Genomic DNA, 24,731 nt, shown 5'->3' on the forward strand with positions numbered 1-24,731 from the left:
TATATACCAAATTACTCCTTTGTCATTCGCGCAAGCAATATTTTTATACGCTACCGCATTCTAAGTGCTAATCGAACCAGCATACGCCTACACCAGCGATACTTATAATAATTAATAAGATAAGAATTAATAGTTAATGACTCTATAACGGTTTTGATTCGCAGGCAGGCGGTAGTTATTCATTTATGCTAAGCAGATCCTGTCGATATATTGTCATTCTTGATTGAAATATAGAAACAAAATACTAATTAATTGATTTTTTATTAGCGTTATATATGGTTTGGGTTAAAATTTCCTCCACTAGTGCAAAGATATCGTCCGTAGATAGCAATGACAATGTGTAAAATATTCTTTTGTGATTTAAGTAAGCTGAAACTTATATTTCATGGAAATCGAACAGCAATCTTAAATGATATTTGAGTGATTATTGGTGATATTTCATTCCCTCTGATTTATGAATAACACAGTTTTGTTGGTATTATACCATCAAAACATTGAAACGTATTCAGTAGATATCGGCTGATTTATATCACAATTAGTGATGAATATGATAAACAAGAAGGCATACGCTGTTTTATTGTTCGATCAAAAGCGAAATAACATTTTTCCTAAATTCCTTTTGGATTACGAGGCATGGGAAGCTACTGTCATGTCTCTAATTCCGCTTTGGACTTTCAAATCATATTTCTAATTGCTATTTTTTCTATTTGCTTTACCTTTTATCGTACTTGTTTGTTTGGGCTTTTTTTCTTTTCTTTTCCCCCCATTACATTTAAGAATATGTTTAAATGGAACAAATAATGTAAATATATTTATTTAAATTGTATTGGCCTACAAAATGAGAAAAAGACAACATCTCATTTTTCAACTAAATATAAATTTATAAAAAAAACATTCATTGAGTAACTAAGGAAGGAATAGGCGAGTATGATTAGGACAATATCAAAGCATAGGTTTCCTAAATATCACGGAAAAAAGTCATACAAATAGTTTTAATACCTTTACCAACATCAATTAATACTAGGAAGACCATCGTTAATAGGACAATATCAAAACTTACATGTCCTTTTTTACATCTCGTATATAAAGTATAAAAAACAGAAACATCAATTAAAATGTTTTTATAATATCTGTACCAAAAACAGTATATTTACACTTCATTATTTCTTATTAAAGATCATTGCGTAACAGTCGATCGTGTTGGTAAAACAATTAAACTCTTTGTAACGCTATGAGATGCTCAGATGAGCATAAACAACAATTGTTTTATCTAACTAAGACTATAAAACTCGTTAATCTAACTTGAAGTGGCCTACATGACAAGGGTGTCGAGCTGACAGAATGGAATACATGTATTTCTAATGATAATCACATTCGTATAATCTGTCAGATTACGCTAAGAAACATGGCCGCCGGCCTACAACACTGGGGATCGTCTCCATCTGTTACATACAAGCCTCCAGAAATATATCATGCGTAGGAAGTTATACGTTTGCTTCTGAGAATGTAGTTGTATTTCTGCATTCCAGAACAAATTCTCACTGTCAAAATAAAATAATCATTAAAGACAATTTATCATTCAAAAACATTCAATGATGATATTATCGATTACGTATGCCACCTCGTAACTCAGAGTTGGAGTTGAGGAATGAGGTTGTGATATGACCAGTTAGTAATAGTTTATTGTACTTGTGACATCTCGTCTTTGACATTTGATTTTTGATGTTGCTGAAAGCTAAACAGATGTGACGTGATGATATCAATTCAACCAATCAAATTATCAGGAGTTAAGGTAAAGATTGTGAACATCACGTTAAGTTGTTTTAAGTTGAAACTGTTCCTATATCGTTATGACTTAATCCGCTCGTGCTTTGAATTTATCATATATGTACACTCCTCCGCTTCATTATTTAAAAATCACTACTCATATTGTACCAATGCAGTGAACAAAGGCGACGGATATTAATTCATATTAGGTATGTATCGTTTATAGTCAAATATGCAAAAAAATGATTTTCAACTATGAATGATAAATATCTGATAAACAATGTATCTTTAAAGATGCTCCATCGACGATTAAACATAAACGATACTCATCATTTGAACAATAACGATGTCTAATCGGGTATATTTATGTCTAATTAACACAAAAAATACATAAAATCATTTATTTTGCTTTTGGTGCATGCGCAAATACTATTTCATTCTATATAGGATATAGTGCTATGGATTTTTATCGGGACACAATCAATTGATTAGAATAGTTTTACTTTAAAGAGACTAAATCGTTAAAAATTCATGTAATAAAACATAAAAGAAATATAGAACTAAAAATAATTGTAAAAGTTGTGTACTTTGTGTTAATAACAAAATTTAAAAGTTTGTATAACAATTTTGTTCAAAATAGAGAAAAAGTGAAAATAAATAGAAACGACCTAGTAACTATTACATATTATTATCTTTCGGCGAGTGTAAACAATCCCTATGTGCATGCGCGACGCGTGAACATTCAAAACACCCGACCGATGGAAATCTCATCTGTCTATTGGACATGTCTGCTATCGACTGAAAACACAAATTTATCGACTACAGGTTCCTGATTAGTGTGTTAAATCTAATAAACGTTTAAACGTATGCAGAAGTTTTGTGAAGAGTTTCTAAGTGTAAATAATCCTATAATGTACAGGTTTTTGCAGCCATAAAGAAGAGTTTTCATTATATTATATGGTTTTATACTTGCTTCTACCATTATTTTATTTTCATTTATCATGATATTAGGTACTATTCCGCTAAACCTGCAAATATTATAAGGCTTTTAAAAAAATTGGCCTAATATATAGACTTTATAATAAGGAAAAAATGGGGAAAAAATAATAATATAAGCATGTTTATCGGACTAAGTAAGTACGTGTATTTCTTTTATCATTATATCAATATTTGACATTCCCTATACATAGTATATCCTTAGTTATAATGTCTATACGTCTAATGGGCATTCCCTATATATCTCTAGTTATAGTCTTTATCCGTCTAATGAACATTCCTTATATAGCCCTAGTTATAAGATATATCCGTCTAATGGAAATTCCCTATATATCCTTAGTTATAGTGTCTATCCGTCTAATGGACATTCCCTATATATACCTAGTTATAGTATGTATCCGTCTGATGGACATTCCCCTACATGTCACTAGTTATATAACTTTTTCCATCTGATTTACTTAAAACAATCAGCCTAATTTTATATCTAAATTTTATGTGTACTTTTATGTATTAAAAGCAAAAATATACCTTACATTGTAGACCTATGTATATGTTTGCTTAATAATGTACATGTACACCTGTATTCATGTATAATATATACATAATTAACGGGTGAAAATACCTCTCACTTCTTGTCATATTTCCATCAAATACTCTAAAGCTTCACAAAACGTATGCTGTTTTACTTGGCAATGTAGATACAGGGGCGTAGGAAGCGGGGGTGGTCGGGGTTGGAGGGGGTGGGGGGGGATTGCCTCCCCGTTTCCCAGGACGGGGGCAAAAAGCGGGGGTGGTCGGGGTTGGAGGTGGTCGGGGGGGATTGCCTCCCCGTTTCCCAGGACGGGGGCAAACATGTCTTTTTGCCCCCCCCCCCATTTTTGCCGACTGAAATGTTCTAAAATTACACATTTGAAAGAAAAAAGGGTCCTCCTGCACATTTTCGTACTTTATTTTACACAATTTTCCGCTGAGTGGCACATTTTCTTCATCGTTCATGTACATATATGTATGCATATAATGTTGAAACGTTTAACTGTGAAAATTCAATACACATGAACTCGACTAAAAATGTCAATCAAGGGATTCTACGTACTATTTTAAATAATGTATCTTAAAAGATTCATTTGTTTATATGACTTAGCAAGACAATTAATTCATTATTATTTTGTGTTAAACAACAATGTACCGATGGTGTGAAGCCGGTATGTTCAGATCGAACAGAGTTGCATAATTATATGACGGCATTCACAATTATCATTTCTAAATGCAGGTAACTTTAAATAAAAAAAAGTATCATGTTAAGAACGCTTTAAAATGATTAATATACATCGTAAAACTCATCACAGCCATTCTAAATCGTAATAATTTTTTCTCCCCCGGGACCCCCTCAATCGTAATCGGGGCGAGGAGGGGGTGGGGGGTGGGGTCCAAATATTGAGGACCTTGCCCCCCCCCCCCCCCACCTCAAAGATGCACTCGATTCTTTCCGTTGTAAACAATCAATGCCGACAGATACAATTTCTTGTTGTGTTTAGCGATATTTTAACGTTGATAAACATTGCCAATAGTTCAAATTAAATGTTGTAATTTTGAAAACTTTCTAGTTTTAGGTATAAGAACGTTTGTAGGAAGTCAAAAACCCTAAGAAATCTATGTAAATCTAATGATTTAGTAACTTTAAATAACAATTATATGCTCAAACTGTTCAATGGTGGTAATGGTGTAAAGTAAAGTAACTTAAGTAACTGAACTTACCATTTGTCAGCGGTGTAACTTAAGTAACTGAACTTACCATTTGTCAGCGGTGTACCATCTTTAATGGTTTTATTGCCCAAATATAACCTCCAAAACATTACACTTATAACTAATTATTTAGATGCTAAGAGTTACACGATAGTATAATAGTTTAAGCCGTTAATAACTGCTATTATCTACGCAATCACACGTGGAAGCTTCAATTTGTTTGTTTGTTTGTTTGATTAATTAACGTCCCATTAACAGCTATGGTCATGTAAGGACGGCCTCCCATGTATGCAGTGTGTTGTGTGGAAGCTTCAAATTTATACTGTTATTCTTTTTAATGTCTACATATTTTAATGATAAACCTGTTCTCTTAAGGAGTGTAAGGTTTATATTTAATCTTCTCAAGTGCATTACGTAAATATTGCTGTATGTCTCATGAAAAGTCTGTTATAAAATTAATGCATTAATGAATGTATTATAACCTCCGTGTTACAGGATTCTTATAAAACCATTATTTTATTGTTTTACCGGCACGTTTAATGTGTTGTGGTATTTTGTTATTTGATGCCTTCTCATTTTGTGGTTAGAAATGTTAAATGTGCTCATTAATTTTTTTGACAAACATAACAATAGAAAATAAAAAAAATAATCGTGAGGGTTGATGCTCATGACTGATTCAAAAGATTACCGACAGTCTCCGTCGTATTTTTCGTTCTGTATACTGTAATTCAACTTATTATCGCGTGCGATTTATTTCTGCCTATTTTACGAAAAGCAATAACAAAAAGAAATAAAAAACGTTTTAAATAAATAAATAATTAAATCTTAAAATGTCTTGATCGTGAAGTTATATCATAGTACAAAAAAAAAAGAATAAAAAACGTTAAAATAAGTCGCCATGAAGACATTTTGTTATAGTATCGTGGTGGTCCCCATAAATTGCCTTAATTAATGTATTGAAGGTAGGAAACCTTATGTAAATAGTCTACGTATCAAATTGAGTTATTCAGTTGGATGACCAATTTCTGAAGTTTAAAATCGTTTATGTCTAAACTGTACTACAGTGAAAAAAGTCTTTTTAAGACCACTCTAAGGTGAAAAAGATAATTTTGATAAAACTTGTCTTAATACTTATCTTAATCTATTATCATAATAATAACTGTCTTATTTATACAGACAATATGTTAATGCATAGGTCAAATTGTATTTTAATTGAGAATTGGGAATATTTATTAATGATTTTATTAAGCTGGTGGTCCATATGCAGAGGAGATCGCTGTTTCAATTGAGTATTTGGGGCGCTAATAAAGTGGTGGTCTTTATACAGAGATGGTCGCTAGGATAAAAAGTTTAATGTATCTAAAAAGCGCAACGAAGAGTGATTAGTTACTTCATTTATTGTGTAATACATTATATTGTTATTGATATTGTTTTTATTTGATATATATATCACTTTTATGAAATAATCAGTCATTCTCTGGGAATCGTGTAAGGTCATTTTAACATTTGAAGACACTGGGATTTCTATGTCAGATTTAAGGTTTTTGGTAAGAGATAAAAGTTCCACATATTTACGATCGATTTTTATTTCTGCATAACCATATTTCATTTTCAATACTGTAAACCAACTTTCTTTCGCGTGCGATTTACTTTCGCGAATTAGCGGTCCAAGAAAATTCGCGAGAGTTTATCTCCCCGAAGTAATATCATCATCTTTATTGATATGAACTATCATTCAATTGTTAAATCCGTGAATATTAATCTTCGCGAACTTCTTTTGAAATGGAAATCGCGAAATTTAACACCCGCGAAAGAAAGCTGGTTATTAGTATTGTACTGGGTTGTATAAATTGAGTTTTGTGTTAAAATCAAGTAAATAACAATTGACAATTTCTTGTTTGTTATGAATTTGGAGGATTTATAAGAATGATGTGTAGCTATTGATAACTTATTCTTCCAGTTACTCGATCAATATGATATTAACACAAAGTTCATTTTTTGATACAATCCAGAAAAAACAAAACTCATAAAATAAGTTTACGGAGATTGACAGATGAGCGCAATACACAAATATCCATCTTTGAATGAATATTTCATGTATTAATCATATATGCTGTTTCTTATTCTGTCCTTCTATGAGTCTTCTTCAACGTCTTCATCTAAGATTAGATATAATTTATATATTTAGATGTTATTCTGCCATTTGAACCTTTTTCGCGAGTTTGTGTCACTATCTATTCGGTTACTATTTTGTCATTTTGTTCCAACAATTTTGCACTGATCACTAATTTACTTCACCATACATTTATGTACCATGAAAATCAGATTCAGAAATTTTAATTCGCTATAATTTAATATTCTTGGTTTTCCTTAAAATTAAGATTTTACCTCGCACAAATACCGCGATATACAGTATCTTGTACCAACATTGAAATACCATTTTGTCAATTTCTGCAAATAATTTCCCAATCATACTTTCGTGGCGTACGATATTGAGATAGTTCCGTCATTGTAAACACTTTCATTGCCCTAATTTCTTTGCATTTATGTTTGCTCTAGCGCGGTAATTAGGATGACGGCGGGAAATATAAATTTAGGTATGTACCTTTAAAGCTCAATGCCGGTTCATATTTTGTACTTATCCTTTCAGATTAGAGATGGCCTCCTCTAGCACGATGGCCATTCTGGTGATGTCATCCATGTGCTGCTTATGGCTGTCTGCGCATGCCCAGTTCTGGTGGGACGACGACGAAATTTCGTTGGATGACTTCGTAGGTAAGGACTTGAAAATAACAAACGCATAAGTAAAATGTCACGATTTACTCTTGGAACTTTTTCGCGGGGTCTTTTTTCTCGCCATTTACAGGTCAGGCTCTGATATGTAAAACCATGATTTTGATTCGCGAGATATTTTTCTGGCGAATTGGGATAAATTCGAGAATTTAGTGAAATTAAAACCCCGAGAATATTAATAACTATACAGTATATGGAATGAAGATAGAGCAGACGCCAAATTTCAAGAATATTTCTTAACTTCAAGACATTTCTCTATAGGAAATCATTACATAATTTAAGAAAGGTTCAATTCTTTTTCGAACAATAGTCCCGCTATCTCGAACTGATTATGTATGGAGGCTATTGTTTGACCTTCGTAAGCAAAAAGTATATGACCGATGTCCTCCATGAAGAAGCGATAAGTTACTAGTTTTATTGGACATTGTATTGTGTCTTGAGTTCCCATGCGACATTAACAATACTTATCAATACTATTATTGATTCGAATTTATGTTGAAATTGTGGTTTTGTTACTTTTTCGCACATTTATGGTTTTATTAGATACTGGATTCCCCATCAAGCGCCCTCGACACGACAAGTACAAGGACGCCAGTAACATCATCCATTACAAAACCGTTATTGACGACGAGGAATTCGCTCGTAGAGCCGATGACATGCCAGCAGAAATCGGCGATGATAAGGATGATGATACCACTAAAATCGTCAGCAAAGCCGACGAGATCCCATCGGAGATTGAAGATGTAGCTAATGGCAACACTATTATGTTTGGTACTGATGCTGACAATGATAGGGGTTATACTGAGACCACCATCGCTGGTGAAGATATCCAGGCAGACAATGGGGATAATGGTCAAAGTGAGGACAATCAAGCGAATATCAATGCAAATGGCGGCGGCGAAAGTGGCAACACAGAAAATGATGGCGAAGGTATCCTGGCAGACTCGGGTAACGATAATGGCCATAGGGATGGCAATCAAGCGAAAACCAAATCAAATGGTGGCGGCGATAGTGGCAACACAGAAAATGATGGCGAAGGTATCCTGGCAGAGACGGGTAGTAATAATGATCACAGTGATGATTCCAAGGTCGGTGGCAAAACCGACGACAATCAAACGAATGGTGGCGGCGGCGATAGTGGCAACACAGAAAATGATGGCACAGACGATGGACAATCATCCAACGGAGACAAGGAAAATATCAATGGCAATGGAAACGCTGGCAAAGAAAACGACGATGGCCCAACTAATGAAGGCGATGACGACAATAACATTAAAAATAATGATAGCGATGATGATAATCAAAACAACGATGACAGCAAGAATACGGAGAATAATGAAAACAACCAAACCAATGAAGGTGATGACGATGATAACATTAAAAATAATGATAGCAATGATGATAATCAAAATAACGATGACAGCAAGAATACGGAGAATAATGAAAACAACCAAACCAATGAAGGCGATGACGATAATAACAATGAAAACAATAAGGGAAATGATAACAATCCAAGCGATGAAGGTGATGACGATGGTGAGATTAAAAATATGAAAGAGGAAGACAGTAATGCTGAAGGTACTGATGAAGGGAATGAATATCTAGAAATCACGAACAAAGAAGATGAGGATCCAGTAAAGGGCGGTAATGAAAACACTGACAATAAGGATAAGGACGAAGATAGCCAAGACGATGTTGTCGATGACGGCAATGAAAAAGACGGTACTAATACTGCGTCACAACCTGATTCTAAAGAAACAGAATCTGATATTGATCAAACAACATTAAAACCAGAAACGTCATTAGAAAAACCAGAGGATAGCGGCGACTCTCCTCCAGAACGTGTACCGAAATCAGCTAGCGATAGCCCATCGGGAGAATCGGGCGATTCATCCGAGGATAATGACAGCAGCGACTCTTCCACTCAGGAGCCACAATCTTCATCCTCGTCGTCGACCTCGTCGTCAGCTTCTTCCTCTGAGAGTTCAGACGACTCATTAGAACGTACAACTCAAATGCATTCTGTTTCAAAGAGGACTACGAAAAAGTATAGGCCAATATTAAGAACAACCCCGAAACCCTCAAAGGGCAGTTCAGAAGAAACAGAAAAAACCTCCAAGGTTATAACGCCTACTATACCTTCTAAAGGAAGTTCTGAGGAGACGAAGGAATCGGCGCCAAGGACAACTCCAACCCCAGTACCTCCACAGGAAAGTTCTGCGGAAACGGATGACACTTCAGAAAGTACAACACCAACTCCGTTACCTCCCAAAGGGAGCTCTGATGAAACGGACGATGCTTCCCCAGGTACAACGGCAACTCCGTTACCTCCCAAAGAAAGCTCTGCTGAAACGGACGATGCTTCCCCAGGTACAACGGCAACTCCGTTACCTCCAAAAGGTAGCTCTGATGAAACGGACGATGCTTCCCTAGGTACAACGGCAACTCCGTTACCTCCCAAAGAAAGCTCTGATGAAACGGACGATGCTTCCCCAGGTACAACGGCAACTCCGGTACCTCTCCAAGGAAGCTCTGAGGAAACGGATGACACTCCCTCAAGCACAACGCCAACCTCGTTCCCGCCGGTTACTTTCACTCCAAGTCCACCTTTTAGTAAGTACAATTAAGCAGGTAGTCAATATCCAGAAAAAGTGACTACTGTATGTTTTTGTCTTATTAATTATTAATATTCAATTTTATTTTTATATCTTTTTTATATTTTTTTTACAATGTGTTATAGTATATTCCAATCTAGAAGATGAAACGTTGTACTTAATATTGAAAGTAGTGTTCTAACATATACGTTCACATTCAGATTACGAAGCTAAACAGTTTATTTTTCAAAGTTATTGTCTGAGGTCGGATTTTCTCTAGACAAGGCTCTGGGAGCGTAACACAATTTTAGGCTTGACTTTTCTTTTAGCGAATGAAAAATAAAATAACTGTTACTGTTTCGATGGCCTCTGAATCGCCGAGTCATTTCATCACAGCACCGGATAAGTAAAATGTTAAAATCTGTTTTCCTCTTTTCAGGATGTCCTCTCCTCATGGATATCGTCGTTGTTATCCAAGGTTCCAACACAATAACGACACAGAATTTCACGGATATCAAATGTGGTGTTGTCAGTTTTATTGAATCCATGACACCTCCCCGTTATCCGAACAATTCTCACTTTGGATTTATACAATACAGTGACGCCCAGAACATCGAAAAACAGAACATTTCTAAGAACAAGGAAGCTCTAAAAGTGTTCGTATACGAAACCAAGACCTCGGGTATAGGCACACGGACAGACCTAGGTAACTATAGAAATCTTTGATATTTTATGCTTCAAAACTTCAAGCCCCGTCTCGATCAATATCACTTTGATCGATGGTTCATATCACATCATGTTTACCAGCACAAAAGTCAAATATTGTATAATATTGTCACTTTTTTCTTAAGGTTTTTAAACTCCACCAGTTGAACAAAACAAAAATGAAAAAAAAAACTTTTTTGGGGTAGATACCTAATGTAAACGTGTACTTTTCGCTAAGTCAGCTTTCAAACTGTTCAAGGTTTAAGGACCTCATCTGAATGTAAAAATTGGTCTTATTAATAATTTGTCCGAGCATGGATATACTTCAATAATCAAGGTTAGATGAGGAACAATGTCCACGCCTCGAAACATTCTACTTTGACAGTCATAAACAAAGGAACTTGAGAAAATTTTAGAATTCTGATATACTTTCAATAAGGAGAAGTAGTTTGCATTCAGGCATCTTCCTAAGATAAGGGATATTCTGTAAAGTTAGAATCTGTTGCTTTTTTCTGTCTTAATTTACAAAAATACTTTTCCATTTAGGATTGCTGGAAATGAACCGTATGTTTGAATCCCACCATCGACCTGGCGCAAGGCGTATCGGCGTGATTGTAACGTACGGTCTTTCACCGTCACCTGTCAGTGTCGCCCAGCAGGCTTTCATGGCTAGGCGCTCAGGCATTGATATATTCGTCGTTGGTATAACTAGCAACACTAGAAAGTACGAGCTCAACGTAATGACGGGCACTATGGGGAGAAGTCATGTCTATTACTTGCCAAGGTTCGATCAATTCAAGGACTTCGTTAATGATCAGTTGGTGCATGATATTTGTGATGCACCGACTATACCAACTCCCCGACCAACTCCGAAACCGACACCAAAACAAACCCCACGCCCGACTCCGAAACCAACTCCAAAATTTACCCCCATACCAACTCCCCGACCAACTCCAAAACCGACTCCAAAACTTACTCCTCGACCGACTCCACGTCCAACTCCAAAACCAACTCCAAAATTAACCCCCATGCCAACTCCCCAACCAACTCCAAAACCGACTCCAAAGCTAACACCACGACCGACTCCACGCCCAACTCCGAAACCAACTCCAAAATTAACTCCAAAGCCAACCCCGAAACCAACTCCAAGACCGACTCCAAAACTAACCCCAAAGCCAATTCCAAAAGCAACACCAAAACAGACTCCAAGACCGACACCACGCCCAACCCCGAAACCAACTCCAAAAGTTACCCCAAAACCAACACCGATACCAACTCCAAGACCGACTCCAAAGCCAACTCCAAAATCAACTCCGAGACCGACTCCAAAACTAACACCGCGACCGACTCATCGGCCGACTCCGAGACTAACTCCAAAACCGACACCGAAATTAACCCCAAATCCAACTCCAAAACCAACTCCGAGACCGACACCAAAATGGACTCCAAGACCGACACCAAAATGGACCCAAAGACCGACTCCCAGACCAACTACGAAACCGACACCAAAATGGACCCCAAGACCGACTCCCAGACCAACTCCAAAACCGACACCAAAATGGACCCCAAGACCGACTCCCAGACCAACTCCAAAACCGACACCGAAATTAACCCCAAAACCAACACCAAAAGCAACTCCGAGACCAACTCCTAAATGGACCCCAAAACCGACACCGAAATTAACCCCAAAACCAACTCCAAAAGCAACTCCGAGACCAACTCCCAAATTGACCCCAAAACCGACCCCGAGACCAACCCCAAGACCTACCCCAAAACGTACCCCCAAACCAACTCCTGGCCCGACAAAACCAACTCCCAGGCCGACGACTCCAAAACCGGCTACTCCTCTAATATGGACCTGGATCTGGAGGAGAACAACTTCAACCACTCCAAAACCGCAACCTCGTTCGACTCCAAAACCAACTCCACGACCGACGACTCCAAAACCAACTCCACGACCCACGACTCCAACACCTCCAATATGGACCTGGATCTGGAAAAGAACAACGACAACCACTCCAAAACCGCAACCTCGTTCGACTCCAAAACAAACTCCACGACCGACAACTCCAAAACTTCCAATGTGGACCTGGAACTGGAAGAGAACAGCAACAACCACTCCAAAACCGAAACCCACTACCACTTTTCCTCCCACGACCACCATGAGGCTGACAACTACCACAGGAGTACTGGAGACACCCCCACCGGGATTCAGTAAGTACACTTTAAACATTGGGATAATTACTATAATACGACCGACAGACTTACAATTTACTTCAACCACATTTTATGACTAGATATATGTGTTCATTTGTCATTTTTTAAATTAAAATTATTACTTTAAATCCAGCGTTTGAGATTGTAATGACATTTTCTCATTTTGATAATTTGATCAACCCTTACATTTGCTGCCATCCTCATATTTACCCTTTATTAAGCGTAATGACTAAAATATATGAAAATGGAAGACTTTTACTTGTGGCAGAAATCTGTCATTTCATTTGGTGAGTTTTATTGCAGATCATGATACAACAAAATATACTACTTTTTCTGTAAGATTATTCAATTTAAAAAAACGACACATATTTTTATAACATTTCTGTTGTAAAAACTGCATGCATATGTATAAGAGTATTGTGCAAACTGAATTCTTGTTATAACTAATGCGCGTATATGCCATCAGACAAGCGTGATAATACCTAAAGACAGGTTGATATGTCCGGTACATTAATTGTTATTATGGCTAATCTACATTTTGTGAAAGATATAAAATAATAATAATAATATATGAAGATTTCTATGATCATATTTCATTTCAAAACGGCAAACGCACCAATATGAATGAAGTGTATTTCTTATAGAATTAAATGTATATTCTCGTCATATATACAGATATTCGAAAGGAAACCTGAGGTGGTTTATAATTCATGCAACATTTTGGCATGTGTAATGGAAATAACAAAAACTTGAATTAAACTTCTTATGCTAATTCTAAATATACACATGTTGGTTGCTTATGTCTGGATGCTAAAACAAAAATCAAAAATCCATACAGCAGTATTTTTAAAATTAAAAAAAAATTCTTAAAATGTCTACTGGTGACTGAAACCAAGGCATTTAAAATATACTAAATACTAAGAGTGAGAATGTGAGAGTGAAAGAGATGTTTCTTTTGTATTTATCTTTGTATACTGTGGAAAAAAAACTAATAAAAATGTGTTTCAAATGAAAAAAAAACAATTGGCATGTATGAAATTTGTAATTCAGATGATGAATTTTTTATTAACATTATTTGATATAATAATGTTTTCATACAAATAAAATCCAAATAAAATGCATTTTTATGTTTTAAAGTCTACCGGTAGATTCAAATAAATTATATATCAAAGAGATATACTTGTTTTACACCGACATGTGTCTGTTTTCGAAATATGCATACCGTATAAATGGTTATTTTCGTGGGAGATAACATTTGCGGGTTCATCGAGATATGTGAAATAAAAACAACAGTATAAAAGATATAAACTCTTGAAGCCAGATCGCGAAAATTTGATTCACGAAAATAACCGGCTATACGGTTTACATTTTAATTTATATATATCATAAATCAACACGTATTTGCGCGATCTTTTCATGAAAGTTTACATAGTTTAAGGCGACATATTTTTTCCCAATTTTTTTTTTTTTTTTTTTTTTTACTTTTTTTATTGGTAACTTTTGATGCCGAGATACTTAAAAATTTATTTAAAATTATGATACAGTATCTAAAAATCCTCGATACTATGAAATATATATCTAAGCTAGTTTAACATATTCATCCCTAAAGACACATGTAGACTCTTCCAAATCAATGAATAGACCAGTTCATTATGAAATCACAGGGGTGAATCTGTTAACCCTTCATCAATGTTTTCCAGACCCTTGTCTTGGTTGCAAGATGGTAAACGGAGCTGGGTTTAACCCTCATCCCACCGACTGTAGTAAGTTTGTCCAGTGCTTCTTCAAGGATAATGGCGTCACAGCGTATTACAAAAACTGTCCTGTCGGCCATTTCTGGAACCAGGAAAAACTGACATGTGACTACGCCTTCCGGGTCAACTGCGCTCAAGGTAAAATTGTACTCCGTGTCAACTGCAATTATGGTATTTAAACGGAAGACTGTAATATCTTGTAATGTTCAGAAATTTCTCTAGAGTGTCAACACTACCAAGAACAATACAACCTTTGGAGTTAGTAAAGAATTAAAGATGGCGGACATAATGGTCAACTTGAAATTTTAGAATTAATAAATTATAAATCAGGACCGTTTAACTAGTACATTTAATGCATATTCCATCCTGCCTCATTGAAAAAAGCTAACGAGAGACGACGCCCGCCAGACGACAGACAACGGATCACAAACGACGGACGACGTACGATGTACGACGAACGACAGACGACGCACGATGGGCCACTGAAGTTATTCAGAGCAATAGTAGACATGAGAATATTTGGTTCATTTGATCTTAAACCTGAGGTCATTCTCTGAACGTTTAATGTTTCAGATATGTGTCACAACCTACTAGTACAACGTTACGCTAACCGCGGCCATTGCCAGGCCTACTGGATCTGTGAGCATGGACACGCTACCCAGCGGTGTTGCCCTGTTGGTTACGCGTATAATACCAGTGTAGCAACGTGTATTAAAGACCCGAAATGTCCCCCAACGTGTACAGGGACGTCGTATGCGCCTCCGGTGAAAACAGGTACGATTTCATATAGAGCAAATAGAAGACAGGTAAAGAAGGAAACTGTTCACATGCGAGAAAGTGACATTCAAGATGGGCAAGTTTCCCTTGCGGTTAATTTCTCCAATTAAGTATTTCTTTTTTTGTCTTTCTGCCATGGTTTGTGTAAGTAACCTGCAATACAAGAACTATAAATGAATAATAGTTTTTATTATGGATAGAAATAAATCTGAAAAAGAAAAGAAATTAAAAATATTTGATAACTGTGAGTATTAACCTAAACCTCATAGCTTGTTCGACCAGAACAAGGTTTGTACCTATTCTTAAATGTGATCGACAATATCATCAACCTTAATTATTCATTGTATGAAAACAACTTGTTATTTTGACGGGTTTTACTCCAAAGATATATAACTTACAAAATGATAAAGCTTTGTTTAATAAATACTTTCTATATCAAGTTTTGACAGTGATTTTTTTTTCCAAATTTTCAAAACAAATTATGTGTTAACAGTATGTAAGGATAGGCCAGTGGAAGGCAAACCAGCTTTCTATGAGCGACACGTTGAAGGTCACGGATGGCTGATGATGCCCTGTGCCCCGGGAACAGCGTTTGATATTAAGGAGTGCAGATGTTCCGAATTTTCAGCAAGTCTCAGCGACCATGACACAGGTATATACTGCACACTTAGACATTTACATTAATTAAGCAAGGACCTTTTTACCGCAAAAATTTCGTCCAAACGACATGGTTTGTTTTTTCTGCTTTCTTTTTCGTCTATGAAGAATGCCATTTCGTTTAAAATTTCATAGAAGCATTTTAGGTCATGGAATATATCCAGTTGTAAAATAATCATTAAATATCATTTTAGGAGGAAATGATTGATTTTTCATTTCAGGAAATCGGATAGGTATTGATTGTGACGTCATGTGATTATATGCGTAACGTCATATTCTTCACTGATTTAATCTCAGTAAAAATCGACAGGTTCGAGCCAACGAAAACATTTTAACACAGAGCGTTTGCATCATATGCCTAGATTGGATATAACTCTTAATGTTAATTTGTAGATTGTTCTGCAGAGGTAATTCTAAATTTCGACAGAGATGTCCAAGACTCTTCCGGAAAATACGTATGGGTAACGAATAAAGGAGTGGATGTTAAAGATGGAAAAGCTTTTTTTGATGGAAAATCAGAATTATTGATTCAACGATTTACAAACGATGATTTTGGATACACATTCATTGTGCGAATACGCTATCGAGAAACCGGAAGTACACCATACACTAATTCCGCGCTTATCAGCAATGGCGACTGTGGAAGTGATGGATCCATCGTCGTAGCAACCGATCCGATCGGCATCCGGTTTGGTGTCGACACTGACAGAACACGAGGACTTTACAGTTTCCGAATGAAAAAACCCGTAAGTGTTTTTACTATTATTATTATTTCATATTTTTATAATGAAATGATTTGTCGCTGTTTAAGCGGCTGATATCAAAATGTTAACATGAAACTTTTGTATTCTTTAAATTGTATATGTTCTCCTTCTGCAGGAGAATTGTTTGAAAATTAAATATTTCAATAAAGGAGACTACACAAAATCTTGAACATGAAGATCTTATTATAATTGTATCGTATATGAGTTTTCGTTTAAAAGATTCCATGTACTATATTTTCAGACGACTGAGTGGAAGACCGTTGAGTTCAAATTAGCAGATGGAAAGCTTCAAGGACGAGCAAATGAATTGACATTTTCAAGAACTGTGCCAGGTAAAACTGCCAAAATGCATTCTAAAATCATTTTTATTTTGTCAACCAAAAGGTTATGAATATGCACAGATTAAGGCTATCCAAAATAGAAAGGTTGTGTGGCTTTCATAATTTGCGGGCGGGGAAAAATTATGCTACATATATGTAATTGCGCTAAAGTCATCTAACTGCGAGAATTTCATCAACGCGCAATGTTAGCAAATGACTTTATCCCGAAAATAACAACACCGCAAAATGTTTAAACATAAAAACTACAATACATAGATGGGTATATGCTAGTTGGATATTACAACTGGTTACTAAGTACATTTAAAACGTGGATATATCCATGAGTGCTTATGCATCATCCAAAGTTTTATTTTTGCTTTATAGTTACTCATTGGCAACGTTTTCATGAATTTAAAGTGAAATAAAGTGCTATTTCCTTTGTAAAAATTCGATCGAATAAAACATTTTATCCATTTTATCCACTATTTATAAGATGGCTTTAATTCTATTGCAGGTCGAATTGAGAGACGAGCCTGTGCTATTCAGATAGGCCATGGATGGGGCCTTGAGAATTTTGTAGGAGAAATGGATGAGGTAAGTTGTAGCAATTGAATTAAACTATCATAGTTATATCAATCACTTTAGTTGGTTGAATAAATCAATTGAGCATCTTACTGTTAATCTTGATATTTAAACGTATTTATTTTAGCTGATATGTGAGAAACTGTAAATTATTATTTATTAGCGCGGATATTTAGCGCAATTCGGTAGTTCAGTACTGGAAATATCTTCATACAAAAGCTTGTATAGTTTAGCGCTGTACATGAATTAACGCTTCAAAAATAGCGCAAAAGCGCTGAAATATATACCGCTAAAATAAGCATATTTACAGTATATATAGTGTTATGATGATGTAGTGATATCCTTACATTATACTGTATTCATGGGACACGATGAATAACGCGTAGGATTTAAGTTTGATCCAATATTTCCATTATATTTCAAATAATTTTTTATGATGCTAAGTTATAATTATGTAACTTGATATTATCGGTATTTAGTTAAAAAGTTATAACTCTACAAGGTAGTTATGGCGTTCCGTACGGTTGCTCTTCGTTGACTCGAATAATTCTGAGTCCCTGCTTGATTTTATGTATTTGTTTGATTCAGACAGAAATTTGCCTACATTCGTATAACTCGAGTTAACGATGATTTACTTTATTTTATATCAAAATAAAAGATCGAAATCAAACATATAATAAAGTGGATAGCACCTTAGAAGAATATAAGGGACACAACAGTCTCGTTTGCTGTATATGTACATGTCTTGGAGTAATCTAACCTTAGCGCATTTTGGATTATCATGAATTGCACCTGAACAAAAATCACGTGAAATTCACGTGAAGCAATCTATATTAGGTGTGTAAATATAACAAAATACGTGGTCAGTACAAATTATAAGCCAGAAGTACAGGGTAATAGGAATTAAAAAGATAACACAAATTCAGGTTATAAAGTCATTTATATATAAGGAAAAAAATCTAAAACTAAAAACTGAATTAAACTTGAAATATCTACAAACACGGACATAATGAATGCAATGGAACCGACATCATTTACGACATTACAAGTAAACATGTGATATAATTGAAAATTTACATTTATTTTTTGCATAGAGAAACCTGACATTATAAAGTAAAACCAAAAGTTTTTTGTAATGGGAAATATGCATATAATATAAACCAAAGGATATACATTTAAAACCCTTTTGTCTATAAATGTATACCAATTTTATATTAAATACTTCAAAACTGGACATAATATCACGTTTTATGAAAAAAAAAATTAAGACATCGATTGAAGCTTTATACATATATGTGTTACACATGTATACGAAATAGACATTATGTAGTCGAATATATAAGAAATCCCTTAGTACGGTTAATATGTAAATGAATGAATAATATTAGTGGTTTACCACTAAAATGTCGACAATAGATATATATCAGTTTGTACACGTTATATACAGTGATATTATGACAGATCGGGATCAAGGTGAATACAGCTCAGTTCCACATGAATGACTTTTCGCCATATTTTATAATTCATGTAATACATTGTGGTTTACGCCACAATTTTAGAAGTATAATGATAAAAATTACAAATTAATAATAATTTAAGATAGAATTCATATAAACTGTTACATGTTCGATGAATTCATTATCATTATACAGTGTATGTTCAATTCCATAAAATGTAATCTTGCTTGTGTAACAAGCATTTTCATTGGTTTAAAAATTATGCCAAAATCCGCCAATAACGTGAATAAATGAGGTCGTCTGTTTATAACATTTAATTGGTAACCATAGCGTTTATTAGATAACGGACTTCCAATCTAAACAAATTAAAATAATAACATTCAAACCAAAGCATTGTAACAAAAATCGTTAAGAAAATAAAATTTGAAGAAAAATTTCAAAGAGCAAAGACGAAGATTTCATGGTGTCACATCTTTAAAATTATGTCATTTTAAAACTTCATTGCCTCATATCTAATGCAAACTACGTTTATACAGTTTCCCAATCAATCAAAAGAGATAATTGTTTTAATAGGTTCCAAAAAAATTAATAAACGGAATTTTGGAAAAAGAACATGGTAATAAACGGTATTCTTTCGTTCATAGCGTATATGTAGCCCATTTTTAATCCTTGTATATGTCAAGAACAAGTTAAGTTTTATAGTCAATAAAAACATCGATGAAATGTCATCCTAATTAATGATAAAAGGTGTCAAAATTGACCCTGAGCAATGTAAAATATTTTATTGTTGTAATTATAAATTATGTTGGTTTCATTGTCACAGTAAAAGAAAGTACATATCACACAATAATAGAAATGATGACACCATAGCTCTCGGCTACAGCAGCTGTTTCTGTCGAGCGTGCAATCCTTCATAATGTTTCATGTTCTACATTAACTATATAAGTACACGTATTCGCTACAAGTCACTACTTGCATACTGTTAACCAATTTTTGCGCGGCTACTAAATTTCGCGGTTTGTATTTCAAAATAAGTTCTGCAAGATAAACATTTTAAAATTTTAAGGGATATCCCTATTAATATAAATGGTATTGATGTTAATTCACGGAGATACACTTTCACGAATATACTTAGATCGCAAATTTCGTGAAAGGAAATCACACGCGAAAGGAAGTTGATTTGCAGTATGTGGCCCACTCATTTTTTTTAAAGTTAATTCATAATTTGAAACTGTTACATCTACAATAACAATGTAATTCACCTGTTTACATGTTTGAAGCATGCGGAAACATGTGTGAAATGCCATTATATGAAATAATAATTTATGTATATATTCTCAAATAACTTTTGATAGAATTATGCATTTTAAAACTAAAAAGCAATAAGATCACTAATCTATGAAATACCTTGCATTTACCGTTTATTATTTAGTTTTCCGTTTTCTATAAATAGGTTTTATGCATAATTATATCTAAATTACACTCGGTTATACATCTTTTGTATTTTTTTTTTGCATTCACATTTGCCTGAACATGTTGGTACCAAATCTTCATCTCATCATTACATTTATAAATAGCATACACAGTATCACATGAGTGCAAAACTATGAACAAAAGAAACAAAGTCGTAAAAAACAATATCAATAAATTATGGAATATTAGATTGATATCTAATGAAGTATAGTATCAGTAAAACGATACATACATGTATACATTTCATATTTAAAAAGTCATTGTTCATTAGAACAAAACTATGTAGCGGGATGTACACAAGTCTGTGAAACAGACATTTGCTTATAATTAGCATACATAGGTCGTCTATCTATCATTTATATAACATCCTAATGTTGAATTTAATGTATTAATAAAGCAGCTTAATGTTGGATTTAAATGTCAGTCAAAGTTTAAATGTCGATAAAGCAATGGAGCAACAGGATAGGGACCTGCCACAGCTAATAACATTCAGACTTGGCATTGATAAATCCAAATTGTGGATAAAGTGTCCATACCCTGTCATATGTAGATGTATCAGTAGATATTATGAACGTCGTATGCGGCCTTATGTTACACCAACGTTTCCCGAAGGCAAAGATATAGATGTAAACGCAACAGATTTGATTCTTCTGTTTTTAGAAACAAATATATGAAATTTCCAATTATATTTTTTCTTCTTAGCTCAAATGCATAAGTGCAAATCTAGGGTTTTTTTTCCCTGTTGCAAAAATCATTATCTTTTTTGTCTTGCTGACATATATGCATATGCTTCTATGCACTGGCATTTTACCAAAAAGACTTCAATATACATCGTATTCCCAAGTGTCCGAAGTTTCCAGTTACTGACTGTCATCGATGATTTTCTCCTGGAACTCCTACCTTTCGCAATGGATGTTATCGTTATGATGCGTGCCCATTCGTTAGAAATGTGAACAATACAATAACGCATACCTAATGATACCTATATTTATAAACTACAACTGTAGGTCGGCTGTTAATGATTAGCTATGGACAGCATAGCAGGCACAACAAAAATCTCTTACTTGGTGGTTTTCGTAAATTTGTTTTCGTAATTAAAATACTCTTACTTAAATAAGGATACATTAAAAAGGATAAGAAAATTGTCTTAAACATTGAGGGTAATTACCACAGCCTGCAATTATGCATTACATCATTAAGTGGGGCGCGCTATACCTACATAACAAGACATCTCCGTAAAATGTTAATCGTAATTTAGACACTTGTTGCAGTATATACTGTCGATTCCTACGGACGAAGCAAACGTTCTATGCAGTTAAATTCAGTGTGTTCCATGCATATGCATTCCTTAATATGTTTCAAGGTGCTCTTCACTTGTCTATACTAATGATATTCATCCATCTAAATATATGCAGTAGAATAATTTTATTTTTTTTCTATCTATTTTCAGCTGGAAATCTACAAGTGCAAGCCATTGAAAGCTTACAGTTTCCGTACATATAATGGGTAACTTCTAATTACTGTAATTCAACTTAATTTAGCAACAACTAAATTTCGTATTCTCATACCTTGACAATTTTTATGGCGAATTACATGTGTAGTATCTAAATTTAGAACCATATAATTACTGTACAACATGAAATGTTCGTGTGTACTTTATTTCATGATTTGGGGCTTTAATATCATTTCGTGGATAAAAAATATTCGTGGTACTCCGATGCAGCAATTTTGATAATGATATATGAAATAAAATAATTCGTTGTTTTTATTTTTGTGGTTTCACAGCAACCAGGAAAACAAGTCATGATTCTTTTTTTAGATAGCGAACATTTCGTGCTTTAAAGTATAGTGTGTCTGTCTGTGGTAAGACACTTTTGTGGTGATTAACTTTCGCGGTTTCTAAATGCTTCCAAAGTAAATTGCACATGAAAATAAGTTGTTTTACAGTACAATATATGAAATGGGGTTATATATAAAGAATGTATGACGTCGGATGCCAAACCCAGTGAAATCCATTTTTGTTTAACTTTGTTGTAAATTTGAATTTGAATTTGTAAAAATGAATCCAGTGATGATGAATGTGTGATAGCTATATACATTGAACACACGCTCACGTGCATTGTGTCGTGGTAACAATGTAAATATTCAACATGGCAGGGAAATGAAAGTGATCAGATTTTACTCAGAAACGTATTATTATATAACTGTGGTGTTTTATGAGTGATTTATGTAATACTTTTACTCAATTGTATATCTTGTATATTGCTAAAATTAGAATGTCATTTTCATGATACAATTTACGTTGAACAAACTTAAAAACGCACATAGATGTCGATATCGACAGAGATTCTACGAACAAAACGTTACTGGCATAATTAAATGCATCTGCTTTGAAAAATATATTAAATGGAATGGCGTTGTTTCGTAGTTGATACTTTGTACTCAAGTTACCTTTTAAGTGATTTTCAATGGCTGCATGGAACTTTAATACTTAGATTCTAAAATTAATATTTCTCAAAAGTTTATGTATAAAAATGTATTATCTTGTATAAGAAAATGAATATAATTTTAACTTTGAAATATGTATTATCTTCTAAAGAAAAATATTATTGATTAGTTCGTCCTACAAACCATCGTTATATAAAGATATACAGTATAAATAAGCATTTAGTAATTGTATTGTTATATGCATGTAGATACAACATTGTAACATAACATGTTGTGATGAATTAATTGTATATAAGTTTATAAAACAGACATACCGTATAGTGGTTATATTCGCTGGGATGATAATAAATTTGTGATAATGAGAAATGGCGCGGTATTTACTGTAGAACTTGATGTTAACCTGCACAAAGTACTTTACATTTTACAGGGTTTTTTTCATGCCTATTGGGATGTCACATTGTGTAGATACAAAATTTTGATCCATGAAATTATAACAAAAAATGTTTTTTTTTATATATCTTTGAAGCCATACTGCTACAATTGAATTCATCAAATAATAATGTTCTCATACACAGCGAAATTCGCGATAATTCTAACCCACAAAAGTAACCGCCTATACGGTATGTATCTATGTATTCTAATAAATAATATAAGAAAGAGTATAATATGTGTTTGTGTCATAATGATATTTTTCACGTGTCTGTGTCCCTTTATGGGTACTTATTCTGGTACGGTCAAATTTTGGTGCAGCCAAATTTTAGCGCAAATGTGAAAAACAGTAAATTCATATTTATTAGCACGGTTATATATTAGCGTAATTGGATGGTTTAATACCGGAGATACACTTTTACAAAATTTAATGCTGTACATAAATTAGCGCTTCAAAGACAGCGCGAAAAGCGCCAAAATAAAACTAACGCTAAAGTAAACACATTTTCAGCATTTAGAGCGGACCAAAAGGTCACCAATACACAATAAAACAAAATCTTACTCTCAAAACTGTCAAAATAAGAGCCAGAAGAACCAGATGTTCCTTATTAACAGGCGTTCTTTGCTTCATCGACGACCACAAATCCTCGTCAAATCAGAGTTTTCAAGTTTTCTCTTTTTTACGTTATACAATAGAATAAATATAACGGTCAATTATCATGTTCATTATTACTGTATCCTGCAATAGCCATTGACATTTTAGGATTTATTTGGCACACAACTATATTTTAGAAGCACGGCATGTGCGCCGATTCGACGGACCTACTTCCGAGTAAAACGATTTGTTTGATTAATCCTACTACCATTCAAGGTCATTATGTTGTTGAATTATTGTTGGAAACACAATTAACAATGGATCAAGGCACATGTTATTTAATTCATCGTATCAAAACATGTCTTTACAAGAGTGCATTGTTGACAACTTTAGCCAGAATACGTTTGCTTTAATTTATGAATGTTTGAAGGATAAACAAAATGTTTTGTCGATGTACATGTCTTAGAATATCATTTTGGCTCAGAAAGTAGCGTACCATAGGCTAAATTTGGCACGTTTGTCTTTCGTTACCCTCACCAAAATACTAATTATGTTTTAAAACACTGACCATGAATTCTGTATACTTAAATGTGATAAGTTAAAAGTATTGACAGTGATTGATTTAAACGTCTGTGAGTTCCGTCAGATCGACATCAAAGT

The 24,731-nt window shown here is 34.3% G+C and overlaps 1 protein-coding gene across 1 annotated transcript in view; it reads left to right on the forward strand.

Annotated features, from left to right (window-relative positions):
• The window catches only part of LOC138330139 (mucin-2-like), a 34,004-nt gene extending 10,298 nt beyond the window's left edge, over window positions 1-23,706 (forward strand). Inside the window, exons 2-12 of the mRNA XM_069277545.1 lie at window positions 7,157-7,281; window positions 7,843-9,912; window positions 10,333-10,599; window positions 11,145-12,812; window positions 14,516-14,707; window positions 15,143-15,343; window positions 15,840-15,998; window positions 16,397-16,749; window positions 17,009-17,099; window positions 17,602-17,681; window positions 22,050-23,706. Coding sequence (XP_069133646.1) covers window positions 7,164-7,281; window positions 7,843-9,912; window positions 10,333-10,599; window positions 11,145-12,812; window positions 14,516-14,707; window positions 15,143-15,343; window positions 15,840-15,998; window positions 16,397-16,749; window positions 17,009-17,099; window positions 17,602-17,681; window positions 22,050-22,109 — 5,259 coding nt within the window. The 5' untranslated portion in view covers window positions 7,157-7,163 and the 3' untranslated portion in view covers window positions 22,110-23,706. The remainder of the gene's footprint in view (window positions 1-7,156; window positions 7,282-7,842; window positions 9,913-10,332; window positions 10,600-11,144; window positions 12,813-14,515; window positions 14,708-15,142; window positions 15,344-15,839; window positions 15,999-16,396; window positions 16,750-17,008; window positions 17,100-17,601; window positions 17,682-22,049) is intronic.
• The last annotated feature ends 1,025 nt before the right edge of the window (window positions 23,707-24,731 follow it).

The sequence above is a fragment of the Argopecten irradians genome, chromosome 8, assembly GCF_041381155.1.
Source record: "Argopecten irradians isolate NY chromosome 8, Ai_NY, whole genome shotgun sequence".
NCBI classification, from domain to species: Eukaryota; Metazoa; Mollusca; class Bivalvia; order Pectinida; family Pectinidae; genus Argopecten; species Argopecten irradians.